At 44.1% G+C, this 13,717-nt stretch overlaps 1 protein-coding gene across 1 annotated transcript in view; it reads right to left on the bottom strand.

Annotated features, from left to right (window-relative positions):
- ttn.1 (titin, tandem duplicate 1) overlaps positions 1–13,717 on the bottom strand; it is a 148,543-nt gene that overhangs the window by 11,220 nt on the left and 123,606 nt on the right. The window contains exons 166-186 of the mRNA XM_074694524.1: positions 12,939–13,669; positions 12,538–12,834; positions 11,756–12,343; positions 11,310–11,612; positions 10,637–11,221; positions 10,238–10,543; positions 9,752–10,054; positions 9,363–9,668; positions 7,496–9,259; positions 7,054–7,347; positions 6,569–6,853; positions 6,175–6,474; positions 3,990–6,056; positions 3,563–3,865; positions 3,158–3,463; positions 2,698–2,988; positions 2,294–2,593; positions 1,799–2,104; positions 1,383–1,685; positions 927–1,208; positions 233–826 (exon numbers count right to left, since the gene is read on the bottom strand). Of these exons, the coding sequence (XP_074550625.1) occupies positions 233–826; positions 927–1,208; positions 1,383–1,685; positions 1,799–2,104; positions 2,294–2,593; positions 2,698–2,988; positions 3,158–3,463; positions 3,563–3,865; positions 3,990–6,056; positions 6,175–6,474; positions 6,569–6,853; positions 7,054–7,347; positions 7,496–9,259; positions 9,363–9,668; positions 9,752–10,054; positions 10,238–10,543; positions 10,637–11,221; positions 11,310–11,612; positions 11,756–12,343; positions 12,538–12,834; positions 12,939–13,669 (10,814 nt within the window). The remainder of the gene's footprint in view (positions 1–232; positions 827–926; positions 1,209–1,382; positions 1,686–1,798; positions 2,105–2,293; positions 2,594–2,697; positions 2,989–3,157; positions 3,464–3,562; positions 3,866–3,989; positions 6,057–6,174; positions 6,475–6,568; positions 6,854–7,053; positions 7,348–7,495; positions 9,260–9,362; positions 9,669–9,751; positions 10,055–10,237; positions 10,544–10,636; positions 11,222–11,309; positions 11,613–11,755; positions 12,344–12,537; positions 12,835–12,938; positions 13,670–13,717) is intronic.

Raw genomic sequence — 13,717 nt, 5'->3', positions numbered from 1 at the left:
AACATTAACTCTGGTTGGAAAAATTTGACATGAGCTTTAATGTCATACTAAATGATACAGCTGGACAAAAAAATGTTCAACATATTTGGGTATTCTGCAACAGAAGAGTATGTTTTCTTGGATAAGCCAAAGAAATTAAGCATGTTTGGCATTATTTTGATGGCTGGTATCAAACTTTTCTAAAAAATCATGTTATATCTTTTAATGCAGATGACACATTTTGTGCTATTACCTCTCTGTTCCTGTACTGTGACCGCTGTGACAAGCTCTTTGGGCTCACTCATTCCTCTGCTGTTGACTGCCCTGATTCTAATCAGGTACTGCTCATTCTCATTCAGCTTCTCAATGGTGTGCTCAAGGTCGGTCATCTTCAAAGTGGCAACCTTCATCCATTTGTCGGTGCCAAACTTGCAGGCTTCAATAACGTAGCCTGTCAGTCTGCTGCCACCATCATGCTCTGGCTTCTCCCATCCCAGGGTGACAGTGCTCTTTGTGACATCGATCACTTCCAGCTTGCTAGGCGGCAGAGGCACTTCACAGACCAGGATGACATCTGGAGTCTCACAGGGCTCACCAATACCATAGATGTTTTCTGGGAGAACCCTGAAGTAGTACAGCATACCCTCCATCAAGCCGTCAATCTTGTAAGATGTTTTACTGCACTTGGAGGTGACTGTCTTGTAGGCTCGCATGGATGCCTCTCTCCTTTCAATAATAAAGTTGTTGACAGGAGCACCACCATCCACAGTTGGGGCTTCCCAAGAGATGGTAGCAGAGTCCTTGGTCAACTCCTTAATCTTGATTGGTCCAGTTGGTCCAGGAGTATCTAAAAGAGAAGTAATTTTGTTGAGCCATACCATTTTCATGGAATATTGTCATCTGCAGTTCATACTATGTACATTAAAGGCGCATTTTAATCTACTTACCATAGACCTTGACCAGAATGTTGACTTCCTGTTTTCCTGCAGAGTTCTCAGCCACCAGTGTGTACTTGCCAGCGTCGTAGCGATGGACCTTGTCGATGATGAGTGTAGTAGACTTATTGGTAACCTCAATAAATCCTCTATTGTTAAGGTCTACACCAGGTTTGCTCCATGTGATGGCAGGAGCAGGACGACCAGTGACTTTGACAAACATGCGGAGGGAGCCTCCAGCACGCAGGCAGATTGTCTTCTTCAAGTCATCATGAAGCTCAAAGTCAGGGGTTTCTGTGTGTGGAAGGAGTGATTAGTACAAATTTTTATTAAGCTTGGGATTGTTGGTAGGAGTAATACAGTAAAGTCAAGGCTGTAACAAATTTGGTTTGTCAATTGATTTTGGTATGGGTAATTAAAACAGTAAACTCACTTGAATTATTAGCAAGAAATGTAAAGATGGCTTACCAATTCTCTCCACAGGCTCAGTCTCAGCACAGGGTTCACTGAAGTCTCCTGTGCCGTTTATGTTGATGCCAGCCACTCTGAAACAGTACTTCTTGCCTGCAGACAGTGCAGGAACTGTGTACTCTGTGGCACGAAGTGTCTTTTCATGGGCTTTACTCCATTCCTCTGCCCCAGCTTCCTGCATCTCCAGGATGTAGCCCATTACATCAGCTCCTCCATCTTCCACAGGGCGGGACCAGGCCAAGCTGATGCTATCGGCATGGGTGTCAGTAATACGAGGAATGGATGGGGGAGCAGGGGTGCCTGGTAGAAAGGACATGGGAATCGGTGAAAATGAGAATAATTGTAACTGAAATGTGATATCAGACAGATTTAGATTTTTGGTGAAATCCTTGTGCTTGATTGATGACACTTACATGTTGGCACTCTGCAGACAACATACAGAGAAACCTCGCTGGCTTCGCTCTCTCCAGCTTTGTTGATGGCTGTCACTCTGAACTGGTAGATGTTTCCTTCAGTTAAACCGCACACCTTTAGTGTAGTGTCCAGATGAGCACCGTCTCTGTTCACCTTCACCCAACGGGCACTCTTTCTCTCACGCCTCTCCACCAGGTAGTGGATCAATGGGCTGCCTCCATCACTCTCTGGCTTCAGCCACTCAATGGTAGCAAAGTCTTTTCCTGATACAAGGATCTCTGGAGCTCCAGGAGGAGTTGGCACAGCTGAAATAAAGACAAGAAAAATTAGAGGATTGAAAAGATTTTCATTTAGATGCAAGTGTTTGAAGGGAGGTTTAATCTTTGCCTTATATATCACGTGTATTTCTTTCATAATGCTGCCATCTTTGTTTAAAAGAGTAGAGTCTGCATTTCTTAATATGTTCTTTTAAATAATATGATTTTGGTACTTACTGAAAGTATTTCTGGCAACCATTGGTCCTGACTGGAGGTAGACTCCAGCTCCATACTTGTTGACTCCCCGGACTCTGAACAGGTATTCTGTGTTCTTGAAGAGCCCAGTAATGTCACAGGTCAGTTCTTTGCACTCAGGGTGCATGATCACCCAGTTGAGTCTGTTTGTGTCACGCCTTTCCACTATGTAGTGGGAGATGTCATCACCTCCATCCTCAAGAGGAGGCTTCCAGCTCAGTGTGCATGACTCCTCTGTAATTTTGCTTATCTCAATGCTTCCTTCACAAACTCCAGGGGTGTCTGGAAAACATAAATGCATAATTAAATTCACATTTAACACTCATTAAAGAGTATTTTATCAATAGTGCATAAATCTTTTGATACTTAAAAGAAATCTCACTCACCAAGCACTTTGACGTTAACCTCAGCTGTCTTGGTTCCACTCACATTCCTGACTGTGAGAATGTACTTTCCAGTGTCATCTCTGTCACAGAACTTGATTATAGCCATGGCTTTGGTGGCAGTGTACTGCAGGTGATACTTTTCACACAACTCCAGCTCCCTAGTGCCCTTGGACCAGGAAGCTTTAGGGTCAGGTCTGCCTCCAACTGCAGCGTCCAGAACCAGGTCTGAACCAGCTCTTACCATCACAGTTTCGGACAGGAGTTTGCTATCTAGCTGAGCTTTTGGAGGTTCTGTGGATAGAAAAATGCAATGAGACAATCAAATAATTAATATAACATGTAACATTACTTTGCTGGAACTGTGTGTGTGTACACTGAATTAAATAAAAAAAAAACTTGTGAGGTCAGATTTGTGGAAGTTTGAAGGCGAAATTGGTCACCACTATGATGCACATCTTACCAAAGTCTGTCTTGCATTGCACAGACCCAGTGGACTCAGATGGCCTACTGAAGACCTGGTTGGCGTTCTTGGCGATGACTCTGAACTCATAGGGCTCTCCCTCTCCCAGAGCAGTCACAGTGTAGAAAGTGTCTGCCACATTGGTGTAGTTACACTTCAGCCAGCGGCCTTCACCAGTCAAAGTGTAAGGCTTGCGCTCAATGATGTAGCCAACAATGGGACTGCCGCCGTCATTTAGTGGAGATGACCATTTGAGAGAGACAGTTGTTCTAGTAACATTTGTGACCTCTGGCTTGCTTGGAGGATCTGAGAAAAAGTTGAAAGAGATACACAAGTTTCAGCAATATCGTACCGAAAAAAAGGTGCTCTGGTTATTGTGATTCTTAACCGTACAAAAAAACTTACCAACTGGGTTCTGAGCTACTGCTCCCTTTGAGGCCTCACTGGCTTTGCTGAGCCCAGCACTGTTCATGGCGTATACTCTGAACTGGTACTCCAGACCTTCTACCAGACCTTCCACCTTGTAGTAACATTCAAAGCAAGGAATCTTGTTCTCCCTCACCCACAAGATATTATTCCTTTCTTTCTTCTCGATCCAGTAGCCTGTAACCTTGCTTCCACCATCATGGAATGGCTCTTCCCATTTCATTGTCATTGAGATGGCAGAAACACTAACAATTGTAGGTCTTGTTGGTGGGCCAGGAGGTGCTATGAAGAAAAAAAAATTGGTTAGGAAAGAAGGCATGATTGAACACATAGACTTTAACTGTCAATATTTTCATAATATTCATACAAAGTAAATGTTTTCAAACACAAAGAAGTTGGTACTCACTGAAAGGATGCTCGGCAACAATTGTCTCAGACTCAGTAGACTTGCTGACGCCGAATCTGTTCTCAGCTGACACTCTGAATGTGTACTGCATGTATTTGGTAAGGTGACTGACAAGGAGAGATGTCCGTTTTACACTTGAGTTGATCAACTGCCAGGCAGTGGAGCCAGACTCACGCTTCTCCACAATGTAGTTGGTGATGTCTGTGCCACCATCATCCTCTGGTGGTTCCCAGTTTATAACGCAGGACTCAGAGGTGATAGATGAAATTTCAATGGGTCCAGTTGGTGGACTGGGTTTGCCAATAACATTGACATCAATAGTGAAGGTTCTTGTTCCAGCTACGTTCTCCAGAGTCAAGTAGTATTTACCACCATCTCCTCTCATGGCCTCCTTTACTGAGATGCTGGTTCGATCCTTGGTTACTTTGATTGTAACTCTGTCTGAGCTCTTAAGCCTCATCTCTTCAAGTCTCCAGCTGACTTTAGGAGTGGGTCTACCAACTATGGGAACATCAATTGTAAAGGTACTGCCAGACCTGCTTGTGATTAGTTGATCGGTGATCTCACTGAGGTCAGCAACAGGTTCGATGTGTGGCTCCTTGACCAGTGCAGAAGTAAGAGCTTCCCTTGGGAGGCTGAAGCCAGCTTCGTTCTTTGCCTTCACACGGAAGTCATACTCATCACCCTTGTTCAGCTTTTCAACCATATAGGTTAGATTAGTGGTGTTTCCAACCACTACCCATTTGTCTGCACCCTTTGGCTTGGCCTCAATGACATAGCCCTGGATGCGGCTACCTCCATCATGCTCTGGTTTAAGCCAGCCTAAGAACACTGAGTTGTCTGTGGTGTCCAGAATGTCCAGTCTCTTTGGAGCTGCAGGCTCTGCAGTGGCAGTGACAGGTTCGGGATATTCAAAGGCCTCACCAACACCATGCTGGTTTTCAGCTGAGACTCTGAAAAAGTATGGCACTCCCTCCAGCAGGTCCTGGAACTTAAGTATGAGCTGTGTGCACTTTCCTCCGCACTGCTGCCAAGTGCGACGGCTGGCTTCGCGCCTCTCGACAATGTAGTGATGGATTCGGGCTCCACCATCATTAAGAGGAGGTTTCCAGACAAGTGTGACTGTGCCTCTTGATACCTCTTGGAAGGCAACATCCTGTGGTGCTCCAGGAGTGTCCATAACCTTAACAGTGAATGTAATGGCCTTGCTGCCGCTAGTATTCTCCAGGTTAACTGTGTATTTGCCTGTATCGTTTCTTGAACAGTTTTCAATACTTAGAGCACTGTAGCCTTCGGCAGTTGTGATCTCAGACATGACACCCAGTTCTCCTTCTTCCTTGACCCAGGTGGCAGTGGGAGTAGGCTTTCCTCTGAAGTGGATGCCCAGGCACACTGAACCTCCAGCCTTCACAATGTGTGTCTGTTTGAAGGTGGCATCAATATCGACTTGTGGTGGTGTTAGCCTATCCACAGCTTGAGCAGGCTCTAGAAGCTCTCTGTCTTCACCTCTACCCACATGATTGACAGCTGCAACACGGAATCTGTACTCAGCTCCTGACTGTAGGCCTGTCACAACATAGTTTGTTTCTGGAACCAACTCTTCATTTACTCTCTTCCATTCTTCACCTTCTCCCTTCGCCATCTCAACAATGTAACCCATGATCTCCATACCTCCATCATCTGCAGGCTTGGTCCATTCCAGGCTGATGGAGGTGTTGGTAGAGTCTGACACACAGATCACAGATGGAGCACAAGGAATGTCTTTTGGCTCTGCAGCTTTGATAGGCATGGAAATGTTGCTAGGAGTTCCAACACCAGCATCATTTACGGCCATTACACGGAACTCATATTCCATATCTTCTGTAAGGTGGAGCACCTTGTGAGCACATTCAATAATTGGCTTCTTGGTGATAACTTTGTAGAATTTAACAGTTTTCTTTTCTCGTTTCTCCAGGATGTAATACTGAATAGGGTTGCCTCCATCAGATGTTGGAGGAGTCCAGGACAGAGTGATGCTTTCTCCTGTAACCTCAGTGGAGTCAGGAGTTCCTGGAGCATCGGGAGTGGCTGGGGAAAGTAATTCAAATAAATTAGTGCAATGTGTGTATTTTTTAATGGAATAAGTATTTTGCACAACACAAATTTCTGTAGGATATCTTTTTTGTCTTTCCTTTCTCCCACTTACTATATTGCATTTGTGCGACGACGGGGCTGGATTCCAAAGGTCTGCCAACTCCAAACTTGTTTACAGCAGAGACTCTGAACTGGTATTCATTGGTCTTGATGAGCTTGGATGCATTGAAAGTGCACTCCTTACATTCATCAGACACCAAGGCCCAGGAGATCTTGGAGGTCTCACGCTTCTCAACAATGTAATGCGAAATTTCAGAGCAGCCATCTTTCTCTGGTGGGTTCCAAGACAGTGTGCACTTGCCCTCTGAGATGTTGCTGAATGTTACTGGTCCCACTGGCTCCCCAGGAGTATCTTAAGTACATTAAAAGGAGAAAAGTATATTAAAAAAAGAGCTATTTATGAATACACATACTCTACAGATTTGCAAATACATAAAAAGGCATACCTTGAACTTGAACAAGGATGTTCTCCTTCTTATTTCCAGAGCCATTGGTAGCGTCCACAGTGTAAAGGCCAGTGTGTGTACGATCAGCGTCCCTTACAAACAAGGTGCTGGATCCAGCAACAGTGACAATGTCCATCATTCTTTTGGTAATCTCAACACCATCTCTGAACCAGACAACCTTGGGGACAGGACGCCCTGTGATTGTGGCTTTCAACCTGATGCTGTCTCCTGCTTTGACTGTCAAGCCCTCAAAGTACTCAGGGCCAAATTCGATGTTTGGAGAAGCTGGTTTTGGGAACGAGAGCAGGTATTAGTGCACAGTGTGTACCTTTGCTGTAAAAATGTTATTTCCAAAATAAACGACAGGAGAATTTAAGACTATGACTATGCTGAAGTTGCTTAGAGGCAATAACATGCGGTGGATAAATAATTTCGAAACTCCAATGTTGAATTGCAATAATAAAACCTTTTTGGTCATTACTCACCATTTTCGCTTCTCACTGCAATCATGCCAGAGGAGTTTGAGGGAGGACTGACTACACCAATAGCATTTCTGGCTATCACTCTGAACTCGTAGCGTTCATTTGTTGCCAATCCTGTGACAGTGTACTGGCAGTCATGTACATCAGTCAAGTTGGCCTTGAACCAGCGCCCATGTCCTTGACGCTTCTCAATACTGTAGCTAGTAATCTTGCTACCTCCGTCACGTTTAGGGGCATCCCATTTGAGTGACACTGAGTCACTAGTCACATCAGTGTAATCAGGCTGGCCAGGAGGATCTGAAATATATCAAATATACATTTTAGTTCTTATTATTTCATGTCTTATTGATTCATTTAAGCCGTTAATGTGAAAGAAAATTATGTTTCTAGATAAAGGGATGTTATTGATATACAGCTGAAATAGGAAAATAAAATGAGCACTCACCAACAGGACTGACAGCCATGGTTGTCTTGCTCTCATCACTCATTCGACTGAATCCAGCATCGTTCTGAGCATACACTCTGAAGGAGTACTCAAGGCCTTCGATGAGTCCTAAGATTCTGTAGTCTGTTTCTTTAATCCAAATTGTGTTAACCTTTTGCCACATGATGCTATTTTTTTCCTTCTTTTCCACATGGTATCCCTGGATGGGAGTACCACCATCATAGATTGGCTTCTCCCATTGAATGGTCATGCCATCATTTGTGACGTTATACACAACAGGCTTTCCTGGTGGGCCCGGAGGCCTGAACTGGTGCTTGGCAATGACCATCTGTGAGACCAGAGCCTCACTGACGCCGTATCTGTTTTCAGCACACACCCTGAACTGGTACTGGATGCCCTTGATAAGGTTAGGGATCTTAAACTGAGTATCCTGCACACTTGAGCAGGCCATCTTCCATTCAGACTTGGAGGTGTCACGTTTCTCGACTGTATAGCAGGTAATGTCACCACCACCGTCATCGTTGGGTTCTTCCCAGGAGATTATGATGCTCTCAGCTCTTACTTCATCCAGGCGGATGGGTCCAACAGGTTTTGATGGTGGTCCAAGTGTGATGACATGAATATGGAAGGATCTCCTGTTGACCTTGTTGTCAAGAGTCAAGGTGTATTTACCCTCATTCTCTTTTGTCACATTCTTGATTGTCATTGTGGCTTTGTTTTCTGTCGTCTTGAAGCGCACTACATCACTCTCTTTCAGAGGTAGGTTGTCCTTGAGCCACAGAATAGAAGGTTTGGGTTTACCTTTGTATGGCAGCTCAATGTGCACATTATGACCCAGGCGAACTTCAATGCGGCCATTAGGGTACTCTGCAAGGCTTGCCTCAGGTGTGATAATGTAATCAATGACCCTAATAGGCCCACATTCCACAAAGTCACCCTGTCCTTTCTCATTCCTTGCAGCAACTCTGAAGAACATGTCTGAGTGCTCCTTGAGTTTCTTAACTTCAAATTCACACTGTCTGCTGGTTCCTCCCAATGACCAGTCCTCACCCTTGAGCTTCTTCTCAATGACGTAGTCAGAAATGATGCTGCCACCGTCATAATCAGGCTTCAGCCACTGCAAGGTGACAGAGGTCTTAGATGAATCTTTCATAGAAACCTCCTTGACTGGTCCTGGGGTCTCTGTAGCCTTCACAGGCTCAAGAGTTTCACATGGATCACCAACACCATTCTCATTTTCTGCTAACACACGGAAGAAGAAGGAAGTCTTCTCTGAAAGATCTTGGAGGGTGTATGTTGTGTCTGTGCATTTGCTAGTAACTGCAGAGTAGGATCTCTTGGAGGAGTCTCTCTTCTCAACAACATAGTTTGTGATCTCTGCACCACCATCTAGAAGTGGAGGTTCCCAGCAAAGAGTGACCTTTCCACGGGTCACATCCTTCATTACCAGATTCCTACACTGAGATGGAGTGTCCTGGACCTTTACTGAGAGTGTTAGGGTCTTAGGCTCTCCAACACCATTTTCAATCTTCACTGTGTACTTTCCAGTATCAAGCCTGGTTACTTCACGCATAACAAGGACGGTAGTAGTGTCTGAGTGGTGGAATTCATATTTAGGATTGCGATCAATACATTCATCTCCCTTGCTCCAAGAAGCTGTAGGAGCAGGTCTGCCTTTCAGAGGCACAGACAGCTCCACATCCTTGCCAGCCTTCAAAACGTAATGAGTCCTCATTGCCACATCTGTATCAATCTGGGCCTCCTCTGTAAATGTCAAAGAAAATATTCAAGGTCAAAAATAGACTGCAAAATAGAAACTTTGAATACTGGTTAAAATCAAAAAACACTTTGTGTTTTTGGTCCTTACCAAGAATATCCTTAGCCTGCACAGGCTCAGTCATCTCCAGCGGCTCTCCACGGCCAGCACAGTTGATAGCAGAGACTCTGAAGAAGTAGTTTACATCAGGTTTTAAGTCATGAACAGTATACTCTGTTGTCTTGACCTCTCCTTTGGAGGTTATCATCGCCCATTCTTGCTCTCCTTCAACAAGCTTCTCAACCATGTAGCTGGTAACCTCACTGCCTCCATCCCATTCTGGCTTGGACCAGCCCAAGGTAATTGATGTCTTGGTAGAGTCCATCACCTTCAGCTTGCAGGGCTCATCTGGTGGATCTTTGGGTAAAAGTATATGAAATAAAGAGTTTTGTATCTACAGATATTTTTAGGAATTCTCTTGTGAATGGTAGACCACTTACCAACTGGATCTGCTGCCTTGTAGAAGTCAGATGCATCAGAGAATGGTCCCTCTCCTGCCTTGTTAATAGCACAGATGCGATACTGGTACTCATTCCCTTCTTTCAGATGGTAGACAGTCTGTTTGATGTTGGTGACAGGGTCTTTATAAACTCTGACCCAGCGTAAGCTCTTCTTGTCTCGTCTCTCAAGGTAGTAACCTGTCACAGGGCTACCTCCATCTACTCCAGGTTTGTCCCATTCTACCACCATTGTCGTCTTTGTGGCGGTGGTCACTTCAGGGGTTTGTGGCTGTCCAGGTGTTACTGTAAACATTTAACATTTATGTTAAAAATGCAAATAATACTTTAGATATATTTTCATCATCTAACATTTGTAGACAACAAAAATGAAAAACCCAAAGAAAGACACTTTGGAATCTTAAGTATTGAAAATTGACTTTTTTCATTTTAAGGATTTTTTGCAGGACTTCACAGTGTAAAACTTACCAAAGGCATTCTTTGCAATGACAGGCTCAGACTCCAGTGGCTCTCCAACTCCATACTTATTGACACCCATTACTCGGAACACATACTCGTTTCCACGTAAAAGCTGTCCAACTGTAACGTGTGTCTTCTCATGATGGTCTGAAACTGTTGACCAGACCACCCTGCTGGTTTCACGCCTTTCCACAATGTAATGTGTCACCTTGGAACCCCCCTGGTCTAACACAGGTACAGGCTCCCAGCTGAAGATAATTCTGTCAGCTGTGACAGAGTTGAAGTTAATAGTGCCAGCTGGGGGTCCAGGCTTATCTAAAAGGAAATGAGAGAAAGGAAAGGGGATGTTTCAGATGTATTGGGACCTCTAGAGTTTGGAAATATGAAAGGGTGTCTAAATTTATTTACCTAGGATTTCAATCCTGATAGTTGCAGAGGCTGAACCCAGAACATTTTTTATCTTGACCTCATATGAGCCTGTATGAAGACGAGCTGCATCCTTGATTAGAACAGCAGAAGAGTCAGTTGTACTTTCAACAGAAACTGTAGATGTTGCTACCAACTCCTTCCCATCTTTGAGCCACTCAATTGTTGGCAAAGGCTTGGCAATGATTCCAACTTTAAGCTTAACTGTAGCTCCAGCCTTGTACTGAACCACATCAAGATACTCAGGAGGGAGATCGATAGCTGGGGCACCACATGCATCAACACATGTGACTGGACCAGCAATGAGAGATGGATTGCTGACGGACCCAACAGCATTCTTGGCATATACTCTGAACTCATAAGACTCATCCTGGTTAAGTCCAGAAACTGTGAAGCCCATCTCAATGATGTTTGTGAAGTTGACCTTCACCCATCTTCCATTGGGAGCATCCCTCCTCTCCACACTGTAGCCAGTGATCTTGCTGCCACCATCATATGGCGGTCTCTGCCATGCTAGGCTGACTGAGTTCTTGGTGACCTCTGTGATACGGACATTCGCTGGGGGCTCTAACATAAAAATAAGAGTGATAATTGTAATTAAACATTGATCAATAGTGTAAACTCTAGCGTTACTATTTATGATTACAAAACTTACCACATGCATCGATAGCGAGCACTTCTTCAGAGGTCTTGCTCATCTTGCCAATACCTGCAGCATTTTCAGCAGCTACCTTAAACTCATAGATGAGGCCTGGGCAGATGTTGGTTACTCGCCACTGGTTTCCAGAGATTGCCGTCTTATTAATCTTTTGCCAGAGGATGCTGCTTCTCTCTTTCATCTGGAGATGATATCCAATGACAGGGTTTCCACCATCGTTGACTGGCTCATTCCAACAGACTGTCAGACTCTCCCTTGATACAAAGCTGTACCATGGTGTAGATGGGGGTCCAGGGATAGCTGTAATGGGCAGCATAGCAGTTAATGTCCAAACAATTGACAAATCATTACACAGAAAAAAAAGTAAAAAAAAGTAAAAAAAAAACTAAAAAGAAGTTTGGTTTTGCATTATTGCTATCCTGAGTTAAGGTATATCAACTTACTGTATGGCAGTTTTATCATGACTGGCTTGCTGTCAATATGGTCACTGACACCATAGCGATTCTGGGCCTTGATTCTGAACTGGTATTCCTCTCCCTTTGTCAGCTTAGTCGCCTTGATTGCACTTCTGGCAATGCTAGTAGACACTTCTGCCCAGGTAGGAGTGCTAGTTTCCCTTTTGAGAACAACGTAGTTGGTGACAGGACTGCCACCATCATACTCTGGAGGAGTCCATTTCAGGCATACTGTGGTCTCGCCAACCTCTCCGACCTCAACAGGCCCAACAGGAGGCCCAGGTTTGTCCAACACAACAAAGATGATGAAGATCTTGGTGGTGCCTCCAGCATTTGAAGCAGTTACTTCATATTTGCCAGCATCACTTGAAACACTTTCAATTAAAGTGATGATTAAACTGTCTGGAGTCACTTCAGTAAGCAACCTCTTGGATCCCTTGACGACAACATTGTTTTTGGAGATAGTTGCCTTTGGCATGGGCCTGCCAGTGAGAGGAATCTCAAAGGTCAAATCTGATCCTGCTTTTACATAAACTGTATTTTTGGGATAGTTCTTCAAGTCAAACTCAGGGGCCTCTGTCAAAAAAGAGAGCAATGAAAAAGTTTATGTCAACTCAAAATCAAACCATAAGTTCCTTAAGTTTTCAAAGAATATAGAAATACTAAAATAAGATTTTTTTTTGCATAGCACAATGGTTTACTTGGGAAATATAACAAATAGAGCTACAAACAAAGGGAGAAGTGGTAATTATGATAGAGGTAGTAAGTACCTTGTATTTCCTTGACAATTACAGGTACAATCATCTCCTTTGGTTCACTGAGTCCAGCATGGTTTTCAGCACGGACTCTGAAAAAGTACTCGCCACCCTCTCTGAGGTTCTTAATGGTATGGGTCATGGTCCTCACAGTGGCACACTTCACCCACTTGGTCTGTCCTTTCTCCAGGGCATCAATAAGATAACTGGCAACTCTGCTGCCACCATCATACTCTGGTCTGGTCCAAGCAATTGTGACGCTATCCTTTGTAACATTTGCAACTCCAAGTTTCATGGGTGGACTTGGTACCTCTGTAAAAAAAAAGTTAATAATGAACAATTTTTGAAAGGTAGTGGTTGTGTGAAATAAACCTGACAGCTACAACCTCCCCAAAACAAAAAAGATAATAAATTACCTGTAATTTTTGTTCCAGCCTTGGCCTCTTGAGGAACCCCTTGTCCATATTCATTTTCTCCAATAACTCTGAAGTAATAGGTTGCTCCCTCCTGTAAGTCTTCCACTTTGTAAGAAAGTGCATGGCAATTACTGGTTACTGAAACCCAAGCCTTCTTACTGGCTTCGCGTTTTTCAACATGGTAGGCCTTCACTGCATCACCACCATCGTTCTCTGGGGCTTCCCAAGTAAGGGTTGCTGAATCCCTGGTCACAGCTGATACTTTTACATTAACTGGGGGTCCAGGCGTGTCAAGCACTTTAACCGTCATTGGCAATGTTGCTTTTCCCAGTGGGGATTCAATAGTAACGCTGTACTCCCCTGTATCATTTCTAGTAGCCTTCTCAATGGTCAGTGAGGTGCTGGTTTCTGTTGATTCAATGGTTCCTCTAACCTTCAGATCAACACCCTCCCTGGCCCATGCTACCGATGGCGCAGGGTTTCCCTTGAAGGGTACATTCAGAGTAAATGCTGTGCCATGCTTAGCAATAAGTACTTTATGCATCTCGGTATCAACATCAAATGATGGTTCTGAAGTTCTGTCCATTGCTGAAGCTGCCTCAGAATAAAGGCTGCGCACACTGCTGCCAATTTTGTTGATGGCCTTGACACAGAATTCATACTCTGCATCTGTCTTTAGCCCAATAATGGTAAACTCCAAGCTCTTGGTAAGAGGAATAGCCTCAACCCATCTTGCAAGTTCTTCTGGTGATTCAGGGATCTCTTCTTCCTCTTCATAC

The sequence above is a fragment of the Halichoeres trimaculatus genome, unplaced genomic scaffold (assembly GCF_033239565.1).
Source record: "Halichoeres trimaculatus isolate MK-OKI-2021-1 unplaced genomic scaffold, fHalTri1.1 fHalTri1_scaffold_19, whole genome shotgun sequence".
Taxonomy (NCBI): Eukaryota; Metazoa; Chordata; class Actinopteri; order Labriformes; family Labridae; genus Halichoeres; species Halichoeres trimaculatus.
The sequence above is the reverse complement of the archived record's forward strand: the minus strand, read 5'-3'. Positions and strand labels throughout refer to the sequence as shown.